At 48.0% G+C, this 26,641-nt stretch overlaps 1 protein-coding gene across 4 annotated transcripts in view; it reads left to right on the top strand.

The window, feature by feature from the left end:
• Nucleotides 1-26,641, top strand: part of LOC139748633 (uncharacterized) — a 460,904-nt gene that overhangs the window by 138,174 nt on the left and 296,089 nt on the right. For 2 of the 4 annotated variants that reach the window (XM_071661831.1, XM_071661832.1), the window contains exon 1: nucleotides 3,986-4,392. The exons of the other annotated variants lie outside the window; for them this stretch is intronic. In XM_071661831.1, the coding sequence (XP_071517932.1) occupies nucleotides 4,299-4,392 (94 nt within the window). In that variant the 5' untranslated portion in view covers nucleotides 3,986-4,298. Of the gene's footprint in view, nucleotides 1-3,985; nucleotides 4,393-26,641 lie in introns of those variants that run through there. 4 annotated transcript variants of the gene reach the window in all.

Here is a 26,641-nt window from a genome sequence, read left to right on the forward strand (position 1 = left end):
CATCAAAAATGATCAATCACACATTACAAATGATCAATTACACATCGCAAAAAATGATTAATACTCCAACTTTCATCTGTTTACCAAAACTCCCTGAGCACCATCTGTCAACAGTAGTACAGACTCCCTGGACACCATCTGTCAACAGTAGTACAGACTCCCTGGGCACCATCTGTCAACAGTAGTACAGACACCCTGAACACCATCTGTCAACAGTAGTACAGACTCCCTGGACACCATCTGTCAACAGTAGTACAGACTCCCTGGACACCATCTGTCAACAGTAGTACAGACTCCCTGGGCACCATCTGTCAACAGTAGTACAGACTCCCTGGACACCATCTGTCAACAGTGGTACAGACTCCCTGAGCACCATCTGTCAACAGTAGTACAGACTCCCTGGACACCATCTGTCAACAGTAGTACAGACTCCCTGGGCACCATCTGTCAACAGTGGTACAGACTCCCTGGACACCATCTGCCAACAGTAGTACAGACTCCCTGGGCACCATCTGTCAACAGTAGTACAGACTCCCTGGACACCATCTGTCAACAGTGGTACAGACTCCCTGGGCACCATCTGTCAACAGTGGTACAGACTCCCTGGGCACCATCTGTCAACAGTGGTACAGACTCCCTGGGCACCATCTGTCAACAGTAGTACAGACTCCCTGGACACCATCTGTCAACAGAGGTACAGACTCCCTGGGCACCATCTGTCAACAGTAGTACAGACTCCCTGGGCACCACCTGTCAACAGTAGTACAGACTCCCTGGGCACCATCTGTCAACAGTGGTACAGACTCCCTGGGCACCATCTGTCAACAGTGGTACAGACTTCCTGGACACCATCTGTCAACAGTGGTACAGACTCCCTGGGAAACCACCTGTCAACAGTAGTACAGACTCCCTGGGCACCACCTGTCAACAGTAGTACAGACTCCCTGGACACCATCTGTCAACAGTAGTACAGACACCCTGGGCACCATCTGTCAACAGTAGTACAGACTCCCTGGACACCATCTGTCAACAGTAGTACAGACTCCATGGGCACCATCTGTCAACAGTGGTACAGACTCCCTGGACACCATCTGTCAACAGTAGTACAGACTCCCTGGGCACCATCTGTCAACAGTAGTACAGACTCCCTGGGCACCATCTGTCAACAGTAGTACAGACTCCCTGGGCACCACCTGTCAACAGTAGTACAGACTCCCTGGACACCATCTGTCAACAGTAGTACAGACTCCCTAGACACCATCTGTCAACAGTAGTACAGACTCCCTGGGCACCACCTGTCAACAGTAGTAGAGACTCCCTGGGCACCATCTGTCAACAGTGGTACAGACTCCCTGGGCACCATCTGTCAACAGTGGTACAGACTCCCTGGACACCATCTGTCAACAGAGGTACAGACTCCCTGGACACCATCTGTCAACAGTAGTACAGACTCCCTGGGCACCATCTGTCAACAGTAGTACAGACTCCCTGGGCACTATCTGTCAACAGTAGTACAGACACCCTGAGCACCATCTGTCACCACTGGCACAGACTCCCTGGACACCATCTGTCAACAGTAGTACAGACTCCCTGGACACCATCTGTCAACAGTAGTACAGACTCCCTGGGCACCATCTGTCAACAGTAGTACAGACTCCCTGGGCACCATCTGTCAACAGTAGTACAGACTCCCTGGGCACCATCTGTCAACAGTAGTACAGACTCCATGGGCACCATCTGTCAACAGTGGTACAGACTCCCTGGACACCATCTGTCAACAGTGGTATAGACTCTGAACACCACCTGTCGACAATGGTACAGACTCCCTGGGCACCACCTGTCTACCTGTCTATCTTTTCCTATATCTATCTATTCATCTATCCAAATCACTTCAATTCGGTCACTGGTTCGAACCCCTCGCTATCCCTGACATCAGAGACATCGGGGCTGGGGAGATGACCGGGGTGTGGGGAGATGACCGATTTGTGTGGGGAATTACCGGGTTGTGGGGAGATGACCGATTTGTGTGGGGAGATGACCGGGGTGTGTGGGGAGATGACCGGCGTTGGTGGGGAGATGACCGGGTTGTGTGTGGGGGGATGACCGGGTTGTGTGTGGGGAGACGACCGGGGTGTGTGGGGAGATGACCGGGGTGTGTGGGGAGATGACCGGGGTGTGTGGGGAGATGACCGGGTTGTGGGGAGATGACCGATTTGTGTGGGGAGATGACCGGGGTGTGTGTGGGGAGATGACCGGGTTGTGTGGGAAGATGACCGGGTTGTGGGGAGATGACCGGGTTGTGTGGGGAGATGACCAGGGTGTGTGGGGGGATGACCGGGGGTGTGTGGGGGAGATGACTGGGGTGTGTGGGGAGATGACCGGGGTGTGTGGGGGAGATGATCTGGGTTGTGTGGGGAGATGACCGGGGTGTCTGGGGAGATTACTGGAGTGTGTGGGGAGATGACCTGGGGTGTGTGGGGAGATGACCGGGTTGTGTGGGGAGATGACTTGGTTGTGTGGGGAGATGACCGGCGTTGGTGGGGAGATGACCGGGTTGTGTGTGGGGGGATGACCGGTTGTGTGTGGGGAGACGACCGGGTGTTGTGGGGAGATGACCGGGTTGTGTGGGGAGATGACCGGGGTGTGTGGGGAGATGACCGGTCGTGGGGAGATGACCGATTTGTGTGGGGAGATGACCGGGGTGTGTGTAGGGAGATGACCGGGTTGTGTGGGAAGATGACCGGGTTGCGGGGAGATGACCGGGTTGTGTGGGGAGATGACCGGGGTGTGTGGGGGGGGGATGACCGGGGTGTGTGGGGGAGATAGACTGGGGTGTGTGGGGAGATGACCGGGTGTGTGGGGAGTGATGTGTGGGACCGGGGTGTGTGGGGAGATTACTGGAGTGTGTGGGAGAGATGACCTGGGGTGTGTGGGGAGATGACCGGGGTGTGTGGGGAGATGACCGGGGTGTGTGGGGAGATTACTGGAGTGTGTGGGGAGATGACCTGGGGTGTGTGGGGAGATGACCGGGGTGTGTGGGGAGATGACCGGGGTGTGTGGGGAGATGACCGGGGTGTGTGGGGAGATGACCTGGGTTGTGTGGGGAGATGACCGGGGTGTGTGGGGAGATGACTGGGTTGTGTGGGGAGATGACCTGGGTTGTGTGGGGAGATGACCGGGGTGTGTGGGGAGATGACCTGGGTTGTGTGGGGAGATGACCGGGTTGTGTGGGGAGATGACCGGGGTGTGTGGGGAGATGACCTGGGGTGTGTGGGGAGATGACCGGGGTGTGCAGGGAGATGACTGGGGTGTGTGGGGAGATGACCTGGGGTGTGTAGGGAGATGACCGGGGTGTGTAGGGAGATGACTGGGGTGTGTGGGGAGATGACCGGGGTGTGTGGGGAGATGACCTGGGTTGTGTAGGGAGATGACTGGGGTGTGTGTGGAGATGACTGGGGTGTGTGGGGAGATGACCTGGGTTGTGTGGGGAGATGACCGGGGTGTGTGGGGAGATGACTGGGTTGTGTGGGGAGATGACCCGGGTGTGTGGGGAGATGACACTGTGTATGGGGAGGGGAGAGGGGAGGCAAGGCCCAGATACAGGCCTCCTCTTGAATGGTGGTGGGGGGGGTGGTGGCTCCCCCCCCCCTCCAAGAACCATAAGGGTCAAGGCTCATCGGCCGATCACGCTCTCCGCGACTCTGTTTACTTCCGCCCTTCGGGACGTAGCTGGGTAAGGCGTACACAAAAAAAAAGAAAAAGAAAAAAGAAAATGGGGTCGGCGATCGACCATAGGGTGAAATAAGGGATACGATAAGAGAGATAGAGAGATAGATAGATAGATAGATAGATAGATAGAGAGAGAGAGAGAGAGAGAGAGAGAGAGAGAGAGAGAGAGAGAGAGAGAGAGAGAGAGAGAGAGAGAGAGAGAGAGAGAGAGAGAATCACTTCTAACATTACGTCAACCTATCGCTCACCTCACCAGTTTATACAATAGACATTTAAGAACAAAATCAAACAAACAAAAACAATAAAAAAACAAGAAAAATATAAAACAAAAAAAAAAAAAGAGGAAGGAAAACCACTCCCCGTTGTACCACAGGCCTGGCGTCGAACCTGTGAACCCAAATGTGAACAAAGTGAACAGTGTGTGTGTGAACAGTAGCACAGAACCCCCCCTCCCCCCCCCCACTCCAGCCTGGAGACGTGAACATGTTCAACTGATCAACGTGTGGGGCTTGGTAGTTCACTGTGTGTTCGTTCGTTCGTTCGTGTGTATCTCTGGTAGGGGAGCAGCCATGGGTCGTACGACCTGTGAGGGGGGTCGTCGCCGGGCCTCCCACCCACTCATCGAACGCCGTGCACGACCACAACGACCACACCGTAAGAAGGGTAAGTGAACCTCACACCCCCCTGGTGGTGGCCATTACTGTATCCTGTGTACGACCTTCTCCACCACCAGTCACTGTATCCTGTATACGACCCTTACTATCAGTCACTGTATCCTGTATACGACCCTTACTATCAGTCACTGTATCCTCTATACGACCCTTATTATCAGTCACTGTATCCTGTATACGACCCTTACTATCAGTCACTGTATCCTGTATACGACCCTTACTATAAGTCACTGTATCTTGTATACGACCCATACTATCAGTCACTGTATCCTGTATACGACCCTTACTATCAGTCACTGTATCCTGTATACGACCCCTACTATCAGTCACTGTATCCTGTATACGACCCTTACTATCAGACACTGTATCCTGTATACGACCCCTACTATCAGTCACTGTATCCTGTGTACGACCTTCTCCACCACCAGTCACTGTATCCTGTATACGACCCTTACTATCAGTCACTGTATCTTGTATACGACCCCTACTATCAGTCACTGTATCCTGTATACGACCCTTACTATTAGTCACTGTATCCTGTATACGACCCTTCCTATCAGTCACTGTATCCTGTATACGACTCACACTATCAGTCACTGTATCTTGTATACGACCCTTACTATCAGTCACTGTATCCTGTATACGACCCTTACTATCAGTCACTATATCCTGTATACGACCCTTACTATCAGTCACTGTATCTTGTATACGACCCTTACTATCAGTCACTATATCCTGTATACGACCCTTACTATCAGTCACTGTATCCTGTATACGACCCATATTATCAGTCACTGTATCTTGTATACGACCCTGACTATCAGTCACTGTATCTTGTATACGACCCATACTATCAGTCACTGTATCCTGTATACGACCCTTACTATCAGTCACTGTATCCTGTAAACGACCCATACTATCAGTCACTGTATCTTCAACACGACCCATACCATCAGTCACTGTATCCTGTATACGACCCATATTATCAGTCACTGTATCGTGTATACGACCCTTACTATCAGTCACTGTATCCTATATACGACCTTTCCTACCAGTCACTATATCCTGTATACGACTCATACTATCAGTCACTGTATCCTGTATACGACTCACACTATCAGTCACTGTATCTTGTATACGACCCTTACTATCAGTCACTGTATCCTGTATACGACCCTTATTATCAGTCACTGTATCTTGTATACGACCCTTACTATCAGTCACTGTATCTTGTATACGACCCTTACTATCAGTCACTGTATCTTGCATACGACCCTTACTATAAGTCACTGTATCCTGTATACGACCCTTACTATCAGTCACTGTATCCTGTATACGACTCACACTATCAGTCACTGTATCTTGTATACGACCCTTACTATCAGTCACTGTATCCTGTATACGACCCTTACTATCAGTCACTGTATCCTGTATACGACCCTTACTATCAGTCACTGTATCCTGTATACGACCCTTCCTACCAGTCACTGTATCCTGTATAATCCTTCCACATCACCACACAACTGTGTCTCTCATAGTCTCATCCAAGTCTCCCTCAGCGACCCCCCCCCCCCCCCCCCGGCTCACGACACACCGTGTCAAAGGCTTTCCGGGGTGGCTAGGCATGGCCGGGGATCCTCCCCTGGTGTATAATTACCCGACCCCCGGACATCAAAGTGTGTGTGTGTCCCTCATTCAAAAGCCATACAATACACTTGAACTCGGCCCTCGGTTCTAGAATGGCCTTGTTAGCGGGTCATTCTGGCGCTCCGTCAACATTGATGCAGTGTGATCATGTGGACATGTGGTGATATCTGGTGGCTCGTGTCTTGTTACTGATGTCATATAATGGAAGACTATCATATATTGAGTTAGGTCTTTCGAATGGCGATAGAACTTGGCTTATTGCACTCTCACAAAATGTCGTTACGATAATATATATATATATATATATATATATATATATATATATATATATATATATATATATATATTTTTTTTTTTTTTTTTCTTCTTCATACATATTCGCCATACTCGCCATTTCCCGCGTTAGCGAGGCAGCGTTAAGAACAGAGGACTGAGCCTAAGAGGGAAAATCTTCACTTTGCCCCCATCCCTGTTCTTGACCTTGTAAAATCCCCGGATGAACGAGGTTGTTGACCCGTAGTGTAGGTCTTGGTTGACCTGACCTGCACCCCGCAACGTAGACATAAAGGCCCACGCCTCCTCCCGGGCTTCACCCAGCGATGACGTCTCCCAGCACACGTGAGGGTCGGCCGGCTTCCTCTCCCAGGACCGCCTCCTTCAGGATCTGGGGACGACCGCCTTCATGACCTGACCTCGCCGCCCCTCGTTGAAGGTCAAGGAGTGGGACACACGACGTGGTTCAGGCATCACGTGATTCCTGAAGGTTCATCTTCCCGGCTGGTATCTGAGATGCCTCATCTCCGACGTCCTCCTTCGGTAGGATTCGTGTGGGGCTTCGCCTCCGTCAGTCTTGTGGCTGCCAGTCGCTCAGAGCCCCGGCAGGCAGGTGCCACACCTCACCCTAGACTGAAGATCCATGAAGACCCGGCAGCCACGCGCCTCTCCCATGGGCACCTCCTGCTTCACCTGCTGCATCCACGCCAGCACCGTGGGACTCCTGCCACGCCCGTCGCCCCACAGCTCACCCTACCTCGCCTGGCCTCTTCCTCCTACCACATTACCCCGGTCTCCAGTGGCTCTTTGATCCTGGTCAGCATCGCGCCTCCGTACATTATCCAACACACTACTGTTGATGTTGCTAGTCTTCGTGTTTCTGTATCTCTCCCACCAGTTTCTATGAAGGTGTCCTGGTGTTACCCAGGAACCTTTCTAAAGGCTCCTGCAGCCCGAGTCTGCACTACCTCCAGCAGTAGGGCAATGTAGACTCCTTTGGAGGAAGAGGTTCTTCGACGTTTCTTTTTACTCCCAATGATACAGCGTCGCCAAAGTTGATTTTTCGAGCGCGGTATAACCTTTACAGGCTGAGCGCGGTACTACCTATCTATCTATCTATCTATCTATCTATCTATCTATCTATCCCCATCTATCAAACATCCCCAAGTGGAGAGGGCACCGCTGGGTCGGCCTTCAGACACAGCAGCAGATGGTAACTGGTGGCCTCACGTGAAACACGGTCATTACAGATGGTGGCGGGTCACGCTGTCCTGGGAGGGAGAGAGAGAGAGAGAGAGAGAGAGAGAGAGAGAGAGAGAGAGAGAGAGAGATCAGCGGGGGTGATTATCGACGAGGGAGAGTCTCGTCACCGGCCGTCCGGCAATGATGGGGAGACGAGAGCTGTCGCCCAGATGGGGAGAAACTGCAGTAAAGAGGAGGGTCGAGGAGGAGGAGGGGTGGAAGGAGGGAGGGATAGAAGGAGGGAAGACAGAAGGAAGTATGGATACAAAGAGGGAGGGGTAGAAGGAGGGAAGGATAGAAGGAGAGGGATAGGAGGGAGGGATCGAAGGAGGGAGGGATAGAAGGAGGGATGGATACAAGGAGGGAGGGGTAGAAGGAGGGAAGGATAGAAGGAGAGGGATAGGAGGGAGGGATAGAAGGAGGGAGGGATCGAAGGAGGGAGGGATAGGAGGAGGGGAGATAGAAGGAGGGGGGATAGAAGGAGGGATGGATACAAGGAGGGAGGGGTAGAAGGAGGAAGGATAGAAGGAGAGGGATAGGAGGGAGGGATAGAAGGAGGGAGGGATCGAAGAAGGGAGGGATAGGAGGAGGGGAGATAGAAGGAGGGGGGGATAGGAGGTATGGATACAAGGAGGGAGGGGTAGAAGGAGGGAAGGATAGAAGGAAAGATGGATAAGGAGACGAACGAAGAGTGGACGAGACATAATGACAGAGACGAGAGTAATGGTGATAACTGATGATTATAATAATGACACAAGTAATGTTTCATTATGAAGACATTATAACTACTATTAGTTCTACTAATTATCATTATTATCAATATCATCATAATGATTATCACATGAATTATCATAATTGTAATTATCAATGTTTCATAATAATAATAATAATAATAATAATAATAATAATAATAATAATAATAATAATAATAATAATAGTAATAATAATAATAACAATAATAATAATAACAACCATGGTACCATTTTCTGTGATGAGGGCGTGCCCTATTTTCCGTGATATACCGCCCGACATACCGTTTTCTCCGGTGAACCTCGTTCTCTTACAAAATAAGTGTCATCCTGGAGGGGTAACTCCACCCTCCCCTTACATTGTTTCCATCACAGTCATAGCTGACGTGTGGAACACGACAGAATGACGTGGGCAAGGAAGACGAAGCACTTCCCCCTTGTAGCATGTCTGTGCTCGTGACGTGGCTGACGACCTTGGCTCTCTGGCCAGTGTATATATGGGACATGTGAGGCAGATGTGTGGCCACAGGGTCTGGAAGGCTCCGTCTGCCTTTATTATAGACCATAATATGTTTAATAGAAGGAAATCCTCCATGCTGAGGATAAAAAAGTAGACAAGTAGACGGGGGATTACCTATAGTAGATGAGAGAGGTTTCTCTAGTAGATAAGGGGGTATCTACAGTAGACAGGGGAGTATCCATACTAGATAAAGGGTATCTATAGCACACCTTCCTCCACTACCACCACGCCCCTCCACCCTGGCTACCACACCCTACCTCACCACCACAACTTCCTTCCTCCCTGTCTACGACATCCTTCCTCCTTACTACCACTCCCTCCCACCCTGGCCATTACTTCCTGAACGGCAGATGACATTGCTCAGTGGTTCCAATATACCTCCCCTCAACATATTTCCATATTGCCGACAGAACCTTCCCGCTCATCCATTAAATGGTTTTCCAATACTAATTCATTCTAGCAGCCACCAAATACTACCCTGTCAAGGAATTGCATGAATTATTGGCAAGGTTGTATGGGGGTTAGTGCTCGTGCGTCTGGAAACTGCCCAGCCATGTTTACAGACCGGGGATCGATAGACGGACGGAGAGACAGGAAAGAGAAACTAAACGTAGCAGATATAAGACTGTCTGTCGCTGTCACAAACCACGTCTTACGAATAGATTAGGCTTTGATATAGCCTTCTATACTTACTATTTTGAGTCCAAATGATCGGAGGTCAAGGTAAGGGGATGACTTTAAGTCTAGATGTGGCTAGGGTTGTAGCTAAATGCATTCTAATGCTTTCTCTAGCACTATAAGTAAGTCCCCCTTCGTCTAGAAGTTTTCTCTCGTTGTTGAAGTAGCTCTTATCTATGTTTACTCCATGATTTCCGCAGCACATCAGAAATACTGAAATTCTGGCTATATTTATATGATTAAAAAAGGAACCTTCGTTCAATGATTTTCTCACGTTAATCATCCGCTGATACGCCTGAGCCTCAGGGCTGTATAAAGGAATCGCCGTCCCCATAATCGTATTCAAGAGTGTAATCAGCTTAGCCCAGAAACGCCCCCTTAGCGACGCACGACACGATCCTCGACCTCCCGCGCTCTTTTGTTTTTTTCCCTCCGCTCTCGCCTTCCGTGTCGTTTATTGCTTGGTTGGTTTACGTTTGGGTTCTTCGTTTACATATTTCATGTAATAGTTTTTTCCCGAAATATAAATGAACTTAAGCTGATTAAAGTGAAGATATGAACCACATGTAGATATGAAGAGAGGGATGGAAAAGGCTAAAGAAAAGGGGCTAAATATGGGGAGGATCGTAATAGTAATGGTTGGCAACTAGAAAGAAAAGGGCGGGGTTAGCCAGGCAGGCGCCATGACGGTAGTGCATCCGTCTGTCAACACTGTGGGAGGTAGATGACACGTAGGGCATCAGTGCACAATTATATCACTCATTTGGCAGCCAAGACGAGGCCGTCAGAGGCGAGTGGGTGGTGGTGGTGGGCACACAGTGTCGGAACGGCCGATGTCGACACACAGCATCTGACTCAGTAATTTGTCACCTTCCCGCTCAGAGATAAATTATGAGAGATGGCTTGAGCGGCCGCCCGCCCTCACCAGAATGACTGGGGGAAAAAAAACTTGAGAAAGTTCCTCACGTTTGAGTTGTACGAAACTTTAGTTTCTCATTAAAGTTATTATTTTCTATTTTCTTTAGGTAGGAACACTCACCCATAGGATACATGGCAGCTCCTGTATTGTTGACACTCGTCCGGCCTATGCCTACGTGTATCTTTTTCTCCGGCAACGAATATTCCAATTCTGGCACCTCTAACTCACAACTTAGGTTCATGTGGGCAGCGTGACCACATGAACATCTGCTGTGATCACGTAACACCGTTGGTAGAGATGTGATCCCCACGAGACAGCAAAGAACTTAATTAACGTAACTACGCTATACGTCACAATGCTACGCTCTAACGATGGCATCAAACGATTTGTAAAAGCCTCATCGTATAGAAATCAGAGCAGTAGTTTGATGTAGATATTTATTGTGAATTGCTCTATGCTAAGTGGATAAACTAGCTAACTATCTGTTCATCTATCACCATTACACCATTTGCAGCGGCCATGTGGGTGGTGCAAGTACACAACGCCTTTGAACATAACTTACACACACACACACACATCTGTAACCTACACTTCTCCTGTTTAAGTAAAACGTCAGCGTCACTTATATAAGTAATTCTCACTCCTCCACTTTGTACAATTAAGTTGATTTATCGTGCGATACTTACGTCTTCATTCTTTAATGACCATTCAAATCTATGATTATATAAATTCGTGTCTAAGACACACCTGTTCTCCATCAGTATTCTAATATGGTTTCATCTACCTATTCTTTTTTATATTCTTTCGTAGCCATCATTCACATACCGGTCCTCCTGTGCGTCACCCGCTGCACGGAATTCTGTCCTTGATCTCCCTCACTTGTTTCCCTCGAGATGCACCACCTCCTTACCATAATCCTCCACTTCCTCTGTATCAGTCATTTGCATCAGCACATTCCACCGCTCCACCTACATCACCACTGTCACTACCATCTTGCGGCGGTATATCCAATATTTATCCCATATTTTCCCCACTCTCTCAGTCGTTTCCTACTCTGGTTTATTCTGTTTTACGTCTTATTTCCTCATCCGTATTTTTCGCAGTCTACTCCATCCTTTAGCACTTCTTCGTTTCTCTTTGATTAATAGATTTCATTTCTTTTTTTTTTTAACTTGTCATCAACACTCTATTATGTCCTCATATCTCCATTCTTGCAATATCATCTTTAACTATATATTTAGTGAATTACCCGTATTATATATGTATTTCCTGTATCTTCCATGTCCCAATCCTTATTCTATCTAATGTACATGAACACAGTGCAGTGAGCGCGCACTTTCACACAACACATGATGCCCTCCGACAGTAGGATTCGAACCGTTACTATTTGCACGGTAGGTAGGGACGCAAATACTACGCTATCTTTTGTCTCTTCTTATCCATCTTTTGTTGGGTATTTTCCATTCCCTGGTGTTATTTCTCTTGTTCAGCGTGTTTATTCTCCTGTTCCCGTGTGTTAGCTGATGTTGTCTAAACGTCTACGTTTTCTGTTCCTTGCATGTATCCGCTTCCGTTTTCCAACTGCTTGGCCCGGATGGAACAGATCTTCCTCTGTTGCTCTTATCAGAAACTCTACTGGATCCCGCTTGTGTGTGTGTGTGTGTGTGTGTGTGTGTGTGTGTGTGTGTGTGTGTGTGTTTTAATCATGATTCTGGTGTACTTTTACTCGGAACTCACTTTTATAATCGCGTATTAATCAATGAGCGGAGTAATCTCTGGCCGGCAGTACGACGGGGCGCCGCAGGGAGGCGCTGACGAATAGTAACAACGACTAGTGTTTGTCTGCGTTCGTACGGGGTTACATAAGAGAGGTAATTACATGATGCTTTGAAGTTAATTTAGGAGCTTGTCATCTATGACATGATGGTAAGAGAGAAAATGAGAGTGATTTATGTATAATTAATGCAAATATATGGGACAGAAAGTGTCTAAGATAATTATCTGAAGAACAGAATAAATGAGCATGGAAACCATATAACAAGACGTATTTGCAAATGCGTTAACGTATTTCAAAACGCATGATTTGGATTCCATTACCGAACAGTGTTTCTTTTTAGGGAATGTTTGGCTTACGAAATAGAGCTGAGGATAATTTGAACGGAATATATACTCAAATAACGTCCAGGAAACGATCGTAAAAATGTGGAGGGAAAATAAAAACCTCGGAGGAAACAATGGCAACACAGCGGTGGGTGGAGAGCGTTCTCAGTGGGGTGGGTGGCGGGGGTGGGCAAGTGGGTTTTAGGTGGGTGAGTAGTGGGCGGTGCTTGGCCTCACAGACCATACGGGCCATGTGAATCCTCACGTGACCATCACACCATGAACCAAGGATGTGACTCTCTCTCTCTCTCTCTCTCTCTCTCTCTCTCTCTCTCTCTCTCTCTCTCTCTCTCTCTCTCTCTCTCTCACGTAACGCATGACAACAAGCACCGTAAAACGACCCTTAATTTCTTGACTCTTACCATTCTACGGTGAGCGCTACGCGTTAGTCCTGTCTGATGGCAGAATCTCCCGCATCTAACTTAGCCTCTTCATGTGACGTGGTACCCACCAGTTGATGTGGCTCCCTCAGCTGACTTAGCCTCTTCATGTGACGTGGTACCCACCAGTTGATGTGGCTCCCTCAGCTAACTTAGCCTCTTCATGTGACGTGGTACCCACCAGTTGATGTGGCTCCCTCAGCTGACTTAGCCTCTTCATGTGACGTGGTACCCACCAGTTGATGTGGCTCCCTCAGCTGACTTAGCCTCTTCATGAGACGTGGCTCCCTCAGCTAACTTAGCCTCTTAATGTGACGTGATACCCACCAGTTGACGTGGCTCCCTCAGCTAACTTAGCCTCTTCATGAGACATGGCTCCCTCAGCTAACTTAGCCTCTTAATGTGACGTGATACCCACCAGTTGACGTGGCTCCCTCAGCTAACTTAGCCTCTTCATGTGACGTGGCTCCCTAAGCTAACTTAGCCTCTTCATGTGACGTGGCTCCCTCAGCTAACTTAGCCTCTTCATGTGACGTGGTACCCACCAGTTGACGTGGCTCCTTCAGCTAACTTAGCCTCTTCATGTGACGTGGCTCCCTCAGCTAACTTAGCCTCTTCATGTGACGTGGCTCCCTCAGCTAACTTAGCCTCTTCGTGCGACGTGGCACCCACCAGTTGACGTGGCTCCCTCAGCTAACTTAGCCTCTTCGTGCGAAGTGGTACCCACCAGTTGACGTGGCTCCCTCAGCTAACTTAGCCTCTTCATGTGACGTGGCTCCCTCAGCTAACTTAGCCTCTTCGTGCGACGTGGTACCCACAAGTTGACGTGGCTCCCTCAGCTAACTTAGCCTCTTCATATGACGTGGCTCCCTCAGCTAACTTAGCCTCTTCGTGCGACGTGGTACCCACCAGTTGACGTGGCTCCCTCAGCTAACTTAGCCTCTTCATATGACGTGGCTCCCTCAGCTAACTTAGCCTCTTCGTGTGACGTGGTACCCACCAGTTGACGTGGCTCCCTCAGCTAACTTAGCCTCTTCGTGTGACGTGATACCCACCAGTTGACGTGGCTCCCTCAGCTAAGGTAGCCTCTTCGTGCGACGTGGCACCCACCAGTTGACGTGGCTCCCTCAGCTAACTTAGCCTCTTCATGTGACGTGATACCCACCAGTTGACGTGGCTCCCTCAGCTAACGTAGCCTCTTCATGTGACGTAGTACACCTCTCCCTCTTCTCTCAGTTGAAGTGGTGTCCTCAGTCTGTATGAGAGCCACAGTTGACGTGGGGAGGAGGCAATGGTGTGGCTGGCGGTGGGCTACATCAAGAGGAGTTACCAACCCCTGCAAGGGTCTCCATCTCCCTTCAATGGTCGAGGAGAAAAGGGAGTAAAATGGGGTACATAAGGAAGGTTAGAGGGAGGATGAATGGCGTCTTTGCCACTGCTGCTCTTGGTTATGTACAGATCTGCCATGCGTCTTGCTCTTTCTATCTCTTTCTCAGTCTATGTCTGTCTATCTTTCTCTGTGTGTGACCTCCTCTTCACATATCGTCGGCTGTGCCTCAAAGGCAAAGCTTCCGTCCTTTTACTCCCCTCGTCTCTCTCTCTCTCTCTCTCTCTCTCTCTCTCTCTCTCTCTCTCTCTCTCTCTCTCTCTCTCTCTCTCCGCTACACCAATTATACTCCCACACACACACACACGTACACACGCCATACATACCCTCCCCTCTCCCCTTCCATCCCTGAGGTAAATCATCCAATTTGAACCAATCGCGCCTCCTGCTGCGACAGCTTCTACGCCACACCCACGAAATACACCCGGGGCCCCCCACCTGTGTGCACGAATATACCCGGGGCCCCCCGCCTGTGTGCACGAAAGCACGAAAGCGCCCGGGGAGGGGGGAGGGGGGTCATGTTACCCACTCACTCCCCCCCCCCCCCCGGCCTGGGTGTGGCCAAGGGTAAAAAAGTGGCGCGAACATGAGTGAGTCATCTTCGTGCTGGGGCGCGTTCGCTACGACAGGTTAACTTGGCTCAATTTCGTCCGCGTTCAACACTCTCATTTCTCCAGCGCTTTCATCGCCAGCGCGAGGCCAGCAGGCTCAGGGCAAGCATGTCACCCACTGTCTTCACTCACGCGAGATATCTACTTAAAAACGTGGCAGATTTACTTATAAAGATCTACTTCTTGCGTTTAATCAGTGGAGAGACTAAAGATTTGTCTGTGATGTCAACAACAAACAAAAGAGGATCGATCCCACCTCAGGAGAGGATTCTCAATGGATGTGTCTTGTGGTGGCGGTGGTGTGGAAGGCGTCCCGAAGCCGCCTGGTGTTTAAAGGCAATTTAAGCCTATAAACTTGGGCTTGACTCACCGTCTGCTGCCCCTGGCAGACTCAAGGTTTGGTCTCTTATACCCCGGGTGGGTCCCCAGTACTTATGGCCTTGGGGCATTGTCTGGAGTCTTCTTTATAGATACGTAATTGGAAGAGAAACACGTGATACGACAGATGCATCCAAGTGTTAAAGGCACTTTATGGTACAGTGATGCACCACGGTACTGTACCGCATCGTGGTACTGTACCACTGGCCAATGTTCGTACCCTTAACAGATATTTTAACCTTCCTTAATATTTAGACGAAATCTATTAATCTGTAGTTTAACTGTATGGTGTTGTAACTTGACTGACGACCCTGTACTGCAGTACCTGCACACTTCTCGATCACCTGGTATGGTACTGTACCGTACCCCAACCCTCCCTCACCACCACACTGTATGGTACTGTACCGTACCCCAACCCTCCCTCACCACCACACTGTATGGTACTGTGCCGTACCCCAACCCTCCCTCACCACCACATGGTATGGTACTGTACCGTACCCCAGCCTTCACAACCCTCCCTCACCACCACACTGTATGGTACTGTACCGTACCCCAACCCTCCCTCACCACCACATGGTATGGTACTGTACCGTACCCCAACCCTCCCTCACAACCAGCTGGTATAGTACTGTACCGTACCACAACCAGCTAGTACCACACCCCCTGCCTCCTCCACCCAGCTCCCCCACCAGCTGGCTGGTCCTGAGACCCCCTTCTCTCCCACGACCTGGTTAATGGTCCTTAGACATGGATCCAGAAGACACTGGTTCAAAGACCCTTTGTGTCCCTGTCTTCCCCTGTAGCGACCCAGCTGTAGCGGGTTCGATCGGGGAGTCGGGACGCGCTTATGACTCTCCGACCCTTACGGCTGAAGCGCACAGGCTCGCACCGTTCGAACCCAGCTCAAGCGGTGATTAAGTGGGTCCAGCCAATATGATCATCTAGCCAGGGGTGGTGTGTGTGTGTGTGTGTGTGTGTGGACAATCCCACACACACACACACACACACACACACACGTCCAGCTGGGCAACACATCTTCACAGCATCCGAACAAACAGACACAGTCCCAAGTCTCGAGTGAAACACTGATTCGGACGATACAAGTTTTATCGTTTTCTGTTCCTATCAATCAAAGGAACAGATAAACTGGGAGTTGTTTAATCAAGAGCTAAAAAAGAAATTAGATATATTAAGCGAAAATGAAGCCAGGGAAGCAAATCGTACCAAATACATGGTGACGTGAGTTCAAGGGTCAACAATAACGAATTTCTCACCAGGTTTCGAAAAGGGTGATGTCATGAACACGAATCCAGCCCAAGTTATCATACTGACACCCATGTGAAGCCACGGACGAGCGCACTGAATCCTCTCAGGTCTCCATAGAGAGGGAATCGGTTACATCCGTGATGCTGTGAGGATGCCAGGGCAAACTGCGGGAGGACCTGGAAGCCCTGGAGGCTGAAGGAGCTATGACAACCTGGTTGTGTCTCGTGTGTGTGTTGATGCCGTCCTGCTGGTGACAGAGAGTTACCTCGAGTCTTGAGGTACTGACGGGGTGGGTCATGTACTGCCTGGCATGAGGTACTGACGGGGTGGGTCATGTACTGCCTGGCATGAGGTACTGACGGGGTGGGTCATGTACTGCCTGGCATGAGGTACTGACGGGGTGGGTCATGTACTGCCTGGCATGAGGTACTGACGGGGTGGGTCATGTACTGCCTGGCATGAGGTACTGACGGGATGGGTCATGTACTGCCTGGCATGAGGTACTGACGGGGTGGGTCATGTACTGCCTGGCATGAGGTACTGGCGGGGTGGGTCATGTACTGCCTGGCATGAGGTACTGACGGGGTGGGTCATGTACTGCCTGGCATGAGGTACTGACGGGGTGGGTCATGTACTGCCTGGCATGAGGTACTGACGGGGTGGGTCATGTACTGCCTGGCATCAGGTACTGACGGGGTGGGTCGTGTACTGCCTGGCATGAGGTACTGACGGGGTGGGTCATGTACTGCCTGGCATGAGGTACTGACGGGGTGGGTCATGTACTGCCTGGCATGAGGTACTGACGGGGTGGGTCATGTACTGCCTGGCATGAGGTACTGACGGGGTGGGTCATGTACTGCCTGGCATCAGGTACTGACGGGGTGGGTCGTGTACTGCCTGGCATGAGGTACTGACGGGGTGGGTCATGTACTGCCTGGCATGAGGTACTGACGGGGTGGGTCATGTACTGCCTGGCATGAGGTACTGACGGGGTGGGTCATGTACTGCCTGGCATGAGGTACTGACGGGATGGGTCATGTACTGCCTGGCATGAGGTACTGACGGGGTGGGTCATGTACTGCCTGGCATGAGGTACTGGCGGGGTGGGTCATGTACTGCCTGGCATCAGGTACTGACGGGGTGGGTCGTGTACTGCCTGGCATGATGTACTGACGGGGTGGGTCATGTACTGCCTGGCATCAGGTACTGACGGGGTGGGTCATGTATTGCCTGGCATGATGTACTGACGGGGTGGGTCATGTACTGCCTGGCATCAGGTACTGACGGGGTGGGTCATGTACTGCCTGGCATGATGTACTGACGGGGTGGGTCATGTACTGCCTGGCATGAGGTACTGACGGGGTGGGTCATGTACTGCCTGGCATGAGGTACTGACGGGGTGGGTCGTGTACTGCCTGGCATGAGGTACTGACGGGGTGGGTCGTGTACTGCCTGGCATGATGTACTGACGGGGTGGGTCATGTACTGCCTGGCATGAGGTACTGACGGGGTGGATCATGTACTGCCTGGCATGAGGTACTGACGGGGCGGGTCGTGTACTGCCTGGCATGAGGTACTGACGGGGTGGGTCATGTACTGCCTGGCATGAGGTACTGACGGGGCGGGTCATGTACTGCCTGGCATGAGGTACTGACGGGGCGGGTCGTGTACTGCCTGGCAAGAGGTACTGACGGGGCGGGTCGTGTACTGCCTGGCATGAGGTAGTGAGGAGGTGGGGGCCACGTACCTGTCATAGGGCAGTGAGGAGGAGGTGGTGGAGGCCACGTACACACACTCAAAAATGTATCTTCCATGACGGGTTGGTTGCGGTGTGAGGTGACCACCGTGACTGGTGTTGTCGAGGTGTGGTTGCTCACGGTGAGTGTGAGGCGGATCACCTGATCATTATGGTCTCCCGACTTGATATCTATTTCCAACGAAATATGAAATAAATAAATCATTTATCACGCCAAATGGCAGGACACGTCGCCTGCGGGCGATACTTTACGACGACATGACAGCAGGGCGAACCACACTGTGAGTGAGGCCAGACCAATGGGCATTTCTCACAATCCTTCGTCCCTGGTGTCATATTCTTTCACACAAAAAGCGATAAGATACTATTTTTTTTCTCTCGACCGCACATACCATATCACGAGGCAGCTGGAAGTGCATGGAAAATAACAAATAACAGATGACCACGACGAGGCTATCTATCAGGTGTCACATCTTATCTGTGGCAGATACAAGATAGGAAAGATTGAACGGAGGTCCCCAGCCACCATGCGGGACAACAGGCGTGTCGGGGGTCAGCTTTCCTGACCATGACGCATTCACGGGCCGCCCACGGTCCAGCTCATGGGTTCGAATCCTGGTCATGGCAGTCGGTCCACAGTTAAACCCAGGTGTTCGTTCAACCCCTCGGGATCGGTCGATAAACTGAGCAAGGAAACAGACGAAAGAAATGGCCCAACCCCCCCCCATACACATGTATATACATACGTCCACACACGCAAATTTACATACCTACACAGCTTTCCATGGTTTACCCCAGACGCTTCACATGCCCTGATTCAATCCACTGACAGCACGTCAACCTCGGTATACCACATCGATCCAATTCACTCTATTCCTTGCCCTCCTTTCACCCTCCTGCATGTTCAGGCCCCGATCACACAAAATCTTTTTCACTCCATCTTTCCACCTCCAATTTGGTCTCCCACTTCTCCTCGTTCCCTCCACCTCCGACACATATATCCTCTTGGCCAATCTTTCCTCACTCATTCTCTCCATGTGCCCAAACCATTTCAAAACACCCTCTTCTGCTCTCTCAACCACGCTCTTTTTATTTCCACACATCTCTCTTACCCTTACGTTACTTACTCGATCAAACCACCTCAAACTACACATTGTCCTCAAACATCTCATTTCCAGCACATCCATCCTCCTGCGCACAACTCTATCCATAGCCCACGCCTCGCAACCATACAACATTGTTGGAACCACTATTCCTTCAAACATACCCATTTTTGCTTTTCGATGTTCTCGACTTTCACACATTCTTCAAGGCTCCCAGGATTTTCGCCCCCTCCCTCACCCTATGATCCACTTCCGCTTCCATGGTTCCATCCGCTGCCAGATCCACTCCCAGATATCTAAAACACTTTACTTCCTCCATTTTTCTCCATTCAAACTTACCTCCCGACTGACTTGACCCTCAACCCTACTGTACCTAATTACCTTGCTCTTATTCACATTTACTCTTAACTTTCTTCTTTCACACACTTTACCAAACTCAGTCACCAGCTTCTGCAGTTTCTCACATGAATCAGCCACCAGCGCTGTATCATCAGCGAACAACAACTGACTCACTTCCAAAGCTCTCTCATCCCCAACAGACTTCATACTTGCCCCTCTTTCCAAAACTCTTACATTCACCTCCCTAACAACCCCATCCATAAACAAATTAAACAACCATATATATATATATATATATATATATATATATATATATATATATATATATATATATATAGATGCTTTGCTTTGTCGCTGTCTCCCGCGTTAGCGAGATAGCGCAAGGAAACACGAAAGAAATGGCCCAACCCACCCACATACACATGTATATACATACACGTCCACACACGCAAATATACATACCTATACATCTCAACGTATACATATATATACACACACAGACATATATACAAATGTACATAATACATACGGTCTGCCTTTATTCATTCCCGTCGCCACACCGCCACACATGAAATAACAACCCCCTCCCCCAAATGTGCGCGAGGTAGCGCCAAGAAAAGACAACAAAGGCCACATTCGTTCACACTCAGTCTCTAGCTGTCATGTAATAATGCACCGAAACCACAGCTCCCTATCCATATCCAGGCCCCAAAAAACTTTCCATGGTTTACCCCAGACGCTTCACATGCCCTGGTTCAATCCATTGACAGCACGTCCACCCCGGTATACCACATCGTTCCAATTCACTCTATTCCGTGCACGCCTTTCACCCTCCTGCATGTTCAGGCCCCGATCACTCAAAATCTTTTTCACTCCATCTTTCCACCTCCAATTTGGTCTCCCACTTCTCCTCGTTCCCTCCACCTCTGACACATACCCACTTGGTCAATCTTTCCTCACTCATTCTCTCCATGTGACCAAACCATTTCAAAACATCCTCTTCTGCATTCTCAACCACACTCTTTTTATTACCACACATTTCTCTCACCCTATCATTACTTACTCGATCAAACCACCTCACACCACATATTGTCCGCAAACATCTCATTTCCAGCACATTCACCCTCCTCCGCACAACTCTATCTATAGACCACGCCTCGCAATCATATATATATATATATATATTTTTTTTTTTTTTTTTTTTTTTTTTATACTTTCTTTTCTTTCAAACTATTTGCCATTTTCCGCGTTAGCGAGGTAGCATTAAGAACAGAGGACTGGGCCTTTGAGGGAATATCCTCACCTGGCCCCCTTCTCTGTTCCTTCTTTTGGAAAATTAAAAAAAAAAAAAAAAGAGAGGTGAGGATTTCCAGCCCCACGCTCCCTCCCCTTTTAGTCGCCTTCTACGAAACGCAGGGAATACGTGGGAAGTATTCTTTTTCCCCTATCCCCAGGGATGACATATATATATATATATATATATATATATATATATATATATATATATATATATATATATATATATATATATATATATCGTTAATGAGATGGTGTTGATCAGGGCCCCAGTTCTCCGAGCCATCTGAGCAAACATAAAGATATATACAGCTATGGAGAGTTTGTAGGAAAGTGTTGAGGGGAAAAATCCCTAACACTGACCACGGCGGGATTTTCCGGGAATAACGCGCAGGTCTGGCACACGCAACAAAAAGTAGTCACAGAATTTGTGAAAACAGTAAAATCTAAATGTCTGTTTCTCTCCTCCTAGCAACTGGTGTATATACTGATGATGTATGACACTGGTGTATATACTGATGATGTATGACACTGGTGTATATACTGATGATATATGACACTGGTGTATATACTGATGATATATGACACTGGTGTATATACTGATGATATATGACACTGGTGTATATACTGATGATATATGACACTGGTGTATATACTGATGATATATGACACTGGTGTATATACTGATGGTATATGACACTGGTGTATATACTGATGGTATATGACACTGGTGTATATACTGATGATATATGACACTGGTGTATATACTGATGATATATGACACTGGTGTATATACTGATGGTATATGACACTGGTGTATATACTGATGGTATATGACACTGGTGTATATACTGATGATATATGACACTGGTGTATATACTGATGATATATGACACTGGTGTATATACTGATGATATATGACACTGGTGTATAAACTGATGATGTATGACACTGGTGTATATACTGATGGTATATGACACTGGTGTATATACTGATGGTATATGACACTGGTGTATATACTGATGATATATGACACTGGTGTATATACTGATGATATATGACACTGGTGTATATACTGATGATATATGACACTGGTGTATATACTGATGGTATATGACACTGGTGTATATACTGATGATGTATGACACTGGTGTATAAACTGATGATGTATGACACTGGTGTATATACTGATGGTATATGACACTGGTGTATATACTGATGGTATATGACACTGGTGTATATACTGATGATATATGACACTGGTGTATATACTGATGATATATGACACTGGTGTATATACTGATGATATATGACACTGGTGTATATACTGATGATATATGACACTGATGTGTATACTGATGATGTATGACACTGGTGTATATACTGATGATATATGACACTGGTGTATATACTGATGATGTATGACACTGGTGTATATACTGATGATATATGACACTGGTGTATATACTGATGATATATGACACTGGTGTATAAACTGATGATATATGACACTGGTGTATATACTGATGATATATGACACTGATGTGTATACTGATGATGTATGACACTGGTGTATATACTGACGATATATGACACTGGTGTATATACTGATGATATGACACTGATGTGTATACTGATGATGTATGACACTGGTGTATATGCTGATGATATATGACACAGGTGTGTATACTGATGATATATGACACTGATGTGTATACTGATGATATATGACACTGGTGTATATACTGATGATGTATGACACTGGTGTATATACTGATGATATATGACACTGGTGTATATACTGATGTTATATACTGATGATATATGACACTGGTGTATGATGATATATGACACGTGTACATACTGATGATATACGACACTGCTGTATATACTGATGATATATGACACGTGTACATACTGATGATATATGATACTGGTGTACATACTGATATATGACATTGTTGTATATACTGATGATATATGACACTGGTGTATATACTGTCGATATATGACACTGGTGTATATAATGATGATATATACCCTATGATATATGACACTGTTGTATATACTGACGATATATGACACTGGTGTATATAATGATGATATATACCCTATGATATATGACACTGTCGTATATACTGATGATATATGACACTGGTGTATATACTGACGATATATGACACTGGTGTATATAATGATGATATATACCCTATGATATATGACACTGGTGTATATACTGATGATATATGACACTGGTGTATATACTGACGATATATGACACTGGTGTATATAATGATGATATATACCCTATGATATATGACACAGGTGTATATACTGATGATATATGACACTGGTGTATATACTGATGATATATGACACTGGTGTATATACTGATGATATATGACACTGGTGTATAGACTTTTGTCCTGTCAACTGCCGTTGTTGATTAAGGCTGTAAACATCAAGTTATAACAATCAGGATATGAATCTCTAACATCTTCTGCAGGTGTTAAGGCGGATTACGTGAACACATCCACCCACTCTGCGTATATGGTCCACTCTCTCTCTCTCTATACCCTCCATGTACAGGTATTGCTAGTCTTGGCACTAACAACACCAGATGATGGTGTTGATTCACACCAGCTTCACAACTCGACAGCTGGAAAATATTTTTTTTGCCCACTGGATTTCTTTTTTTTTTTCTTTTTTGCCCAGGCTGGAATGACATCTTTTTATATTCGTGTTGTCGTCTCTGGTCACTGAACCACTGTGTAACGTGAAGAGTTTTCGTTTTTATCATATTGTCGAAATTATATATCATTGTGTAGGAGTGTACATGTCCTATATCTTTGGAAGAAAAGTTCCACTTCTTTAAAGTCTATTCTCCATGAGGTTTATTTCAGAGAGATGGAATTAGTTTTTATTGCTAGGCTTTGTACTTGTTCTAATCTCTCATAACGTTTGGCGAGCACAATGTGATTAGATTATTGCAGATGGGGAGGTGGTGGAGAACAGGTGATGGAGGGCAGGTGGTGGACAGCAGGTGGTTGAGGGCTGGTGGTGGAGGGCAGGTGGTGGAAGGCAGATGTTTGAAGGCTGGTGATGGAGGGCTGGTGATGGAGGGCAGGTGATGGAGGGCTGGTGGTGGAGGGCAGGTGATGGAGGGCTGGTGGTGGAAGGCAGGTGATGGAGGGCAGGTGGTGGAGGGCAGGTGGTGGAGGGCTGGTGGTGGAGGGAAATGAAACAATGAGAACCATAAGGACATTATAAAGACATACAACAGTTTAAAACTTCACAATCTGTTGGGTAAATGAAGACTTCTGTTAATTCTTTATCACCTCAATAATAAACATTATTATATGCAATAACAAAACGTGTACCCTTTACGTAGACATTATACATCCATTATGTACATCACAAATGTATATATGATATACATTCTTTCCTATCGAGAGGTGACTTAGAAAACACTGATATTGGTGGGTAAGACAAGACCTTCCTTTATATCAGTCTGAGGAAAACGGGATGTGGGGGAGGGGGGGCGGGGTGATCAGTGCCTCGTTTTCTTCCTGTTTGTCCTCATGTGGTCAGTCAAGGAGGTGACGGAATCCTCCCGTTTTCTGTGCCTTTCCCTCACTGTCCACAGTTCCGTCTAGCTAGACACAGCCTCACACCAGGATACATATACGTGTACTCCCATACCTCTCTCGTTTTCCACCTCCTGTGAAAGCTAACAGGATCGACTGATCTTAAAAAAAAAGGGGGGGGTATGCTAAAGGGGGGTCCCTTATGAACCGTGAGTCTGGGGGGCACCCTGAGGTCGTCTTTGAAAAAGGAGTTAACACACATCGCTACCGACTCATGAACCCGTCCCGTCCAGCTAACACAGCAGTTACCGAGACAAGATCTCGAAACCCCATCACCTCACGACGCTACATTGTGAGGGTCTCCAGAGACTTCATGAACAACTCATACAGTCGTTGCTGTGTGTGTGTGCGTGTGTGTGTGTGTGTGTGTGTAGAGCACCATCGTCTCACAGGAGCCTGAGGGCCACCTACAGACCAGGGACTCGGGGCTTGTTTGAGGGAACGTCCGCTGGAGTGTGTGTGTGTGTGTGTGTGTGTGTGTGTGTGTGTGTGGGTCACCTTCCCACACACGTGGGAATGGCGGTGGTAGACGAGCGGGAGATATCATCGTCCAGTGAACACATCTCTCACGAGAGGTTCGAACCAACGTCCCCGGGTTGGTAACGAGGAGGAGGAGGAGGAGGAGGAGGAGGAGGAAGTGATTGTCATTTTCTTTTGGTAAAGATTATCTGTTCTGTTGATCAGTCATGAGGGAGGGATGGTAACCTTCTGTTATCTCACAATCATACCACACGAACCACATACTTGACCGTCATGATACTATCTCAGGCTTGCAAGTGCTCATTCCACAAAGTGGGCGACAGTGTGAGGTCCTTCAGTGTCAGACAGTGTTAGGTCCTCCAGTGCCAGACAGTCAGGTCTTCCAGTGTCAGACAGCGTTAGGTCTTGCAGTGTCACACAGCGTCAGGTCTTCCAGAATCAGACAGTGTCAGGTCTTCCAGTGTCAAACAGTGTCAGGTCCTCCAGTGTCAGACAGTGTTAGGTCCTCCAGAGTCAGACAGTGTCAAGACCTCCAGCGTCAGGCCTTCCAGTGTCAGACAGTGTCAGGTCCACCAGTGTCAGACAGAGTTAGGTCTTCCGGAGTCAGAGTGTGTCAGGTCTTCCAGTGTCAGCTCTTCCAGCGTCAGACAGCGTCAGGTCTTCCAGAGTCAGGCAGTGTCAGGTCTTCCAGTGTCAGACAATGTCAGGTCCTCCAGTGTCAGACAGTGTCAGGTCCTCCAGTGTCAGGTCTAGGTACGTCAGGGGGTCCCAGTGTGTGGCATAGGGTTTCCAGCCCGGGGGTGGCCGCGTGTGCTGGCTCAGCCCTCCAGCAGCTGTGGCTGGCGGGGAGACTGGGATGGTGGCGACCACAGTGGCCGGGTCATCACTGACGATGATTTATCCACACACACACACACACACACACACACACTGCTCCTGCTCGAGGTCACACCGAGGGTGGAGGGTCAACTTCTGCGAGGCTGTATCACTGGCAGTACAGCCTTCGTCAAAGAACTTTTCAGCCTTAAAGGAGTCTACATATCCCTGTTACTGGAGGGAGAGCAGCCTTGGGCTACAGGAGTTTTGGGTAACACCAGCACAGCACTGTCTGATCATAAGAAAGATGTCCTAGACTGATATATATATATATATATATATATATATATATATATATATATATATATATATATATATATATATATATATATATATATATATTTTAATTTTCCAAAAGAAGGAACAGAGGGGGCCAGGTGAGGATATTCCGAAAAAGGCCCAGTCCTCTGTTCTTAACGCTACCTCGCTAATGCGGGAAATGGCGAATAGTTTGAAAAAAAAAATATATATATATCTATCTATATATATATATATATATATATATATATATAGTATCATTAAATTTTAGGGAGA

Source organism: Panulirus ornatus, chromosome 5 (genome assembly GCF_036320965.1).
Source record: "Panulirus ornatus isolate Po-2019 chromosome 5, ASM3632096v1, whole genome shotgun sequence".
Lineage (NCBI taxonomy): Eukaryota > Metazoa > Arthropoda > Malacostraca > Decapoda > Palinuridae > Panulirus > Panulirus ornatus.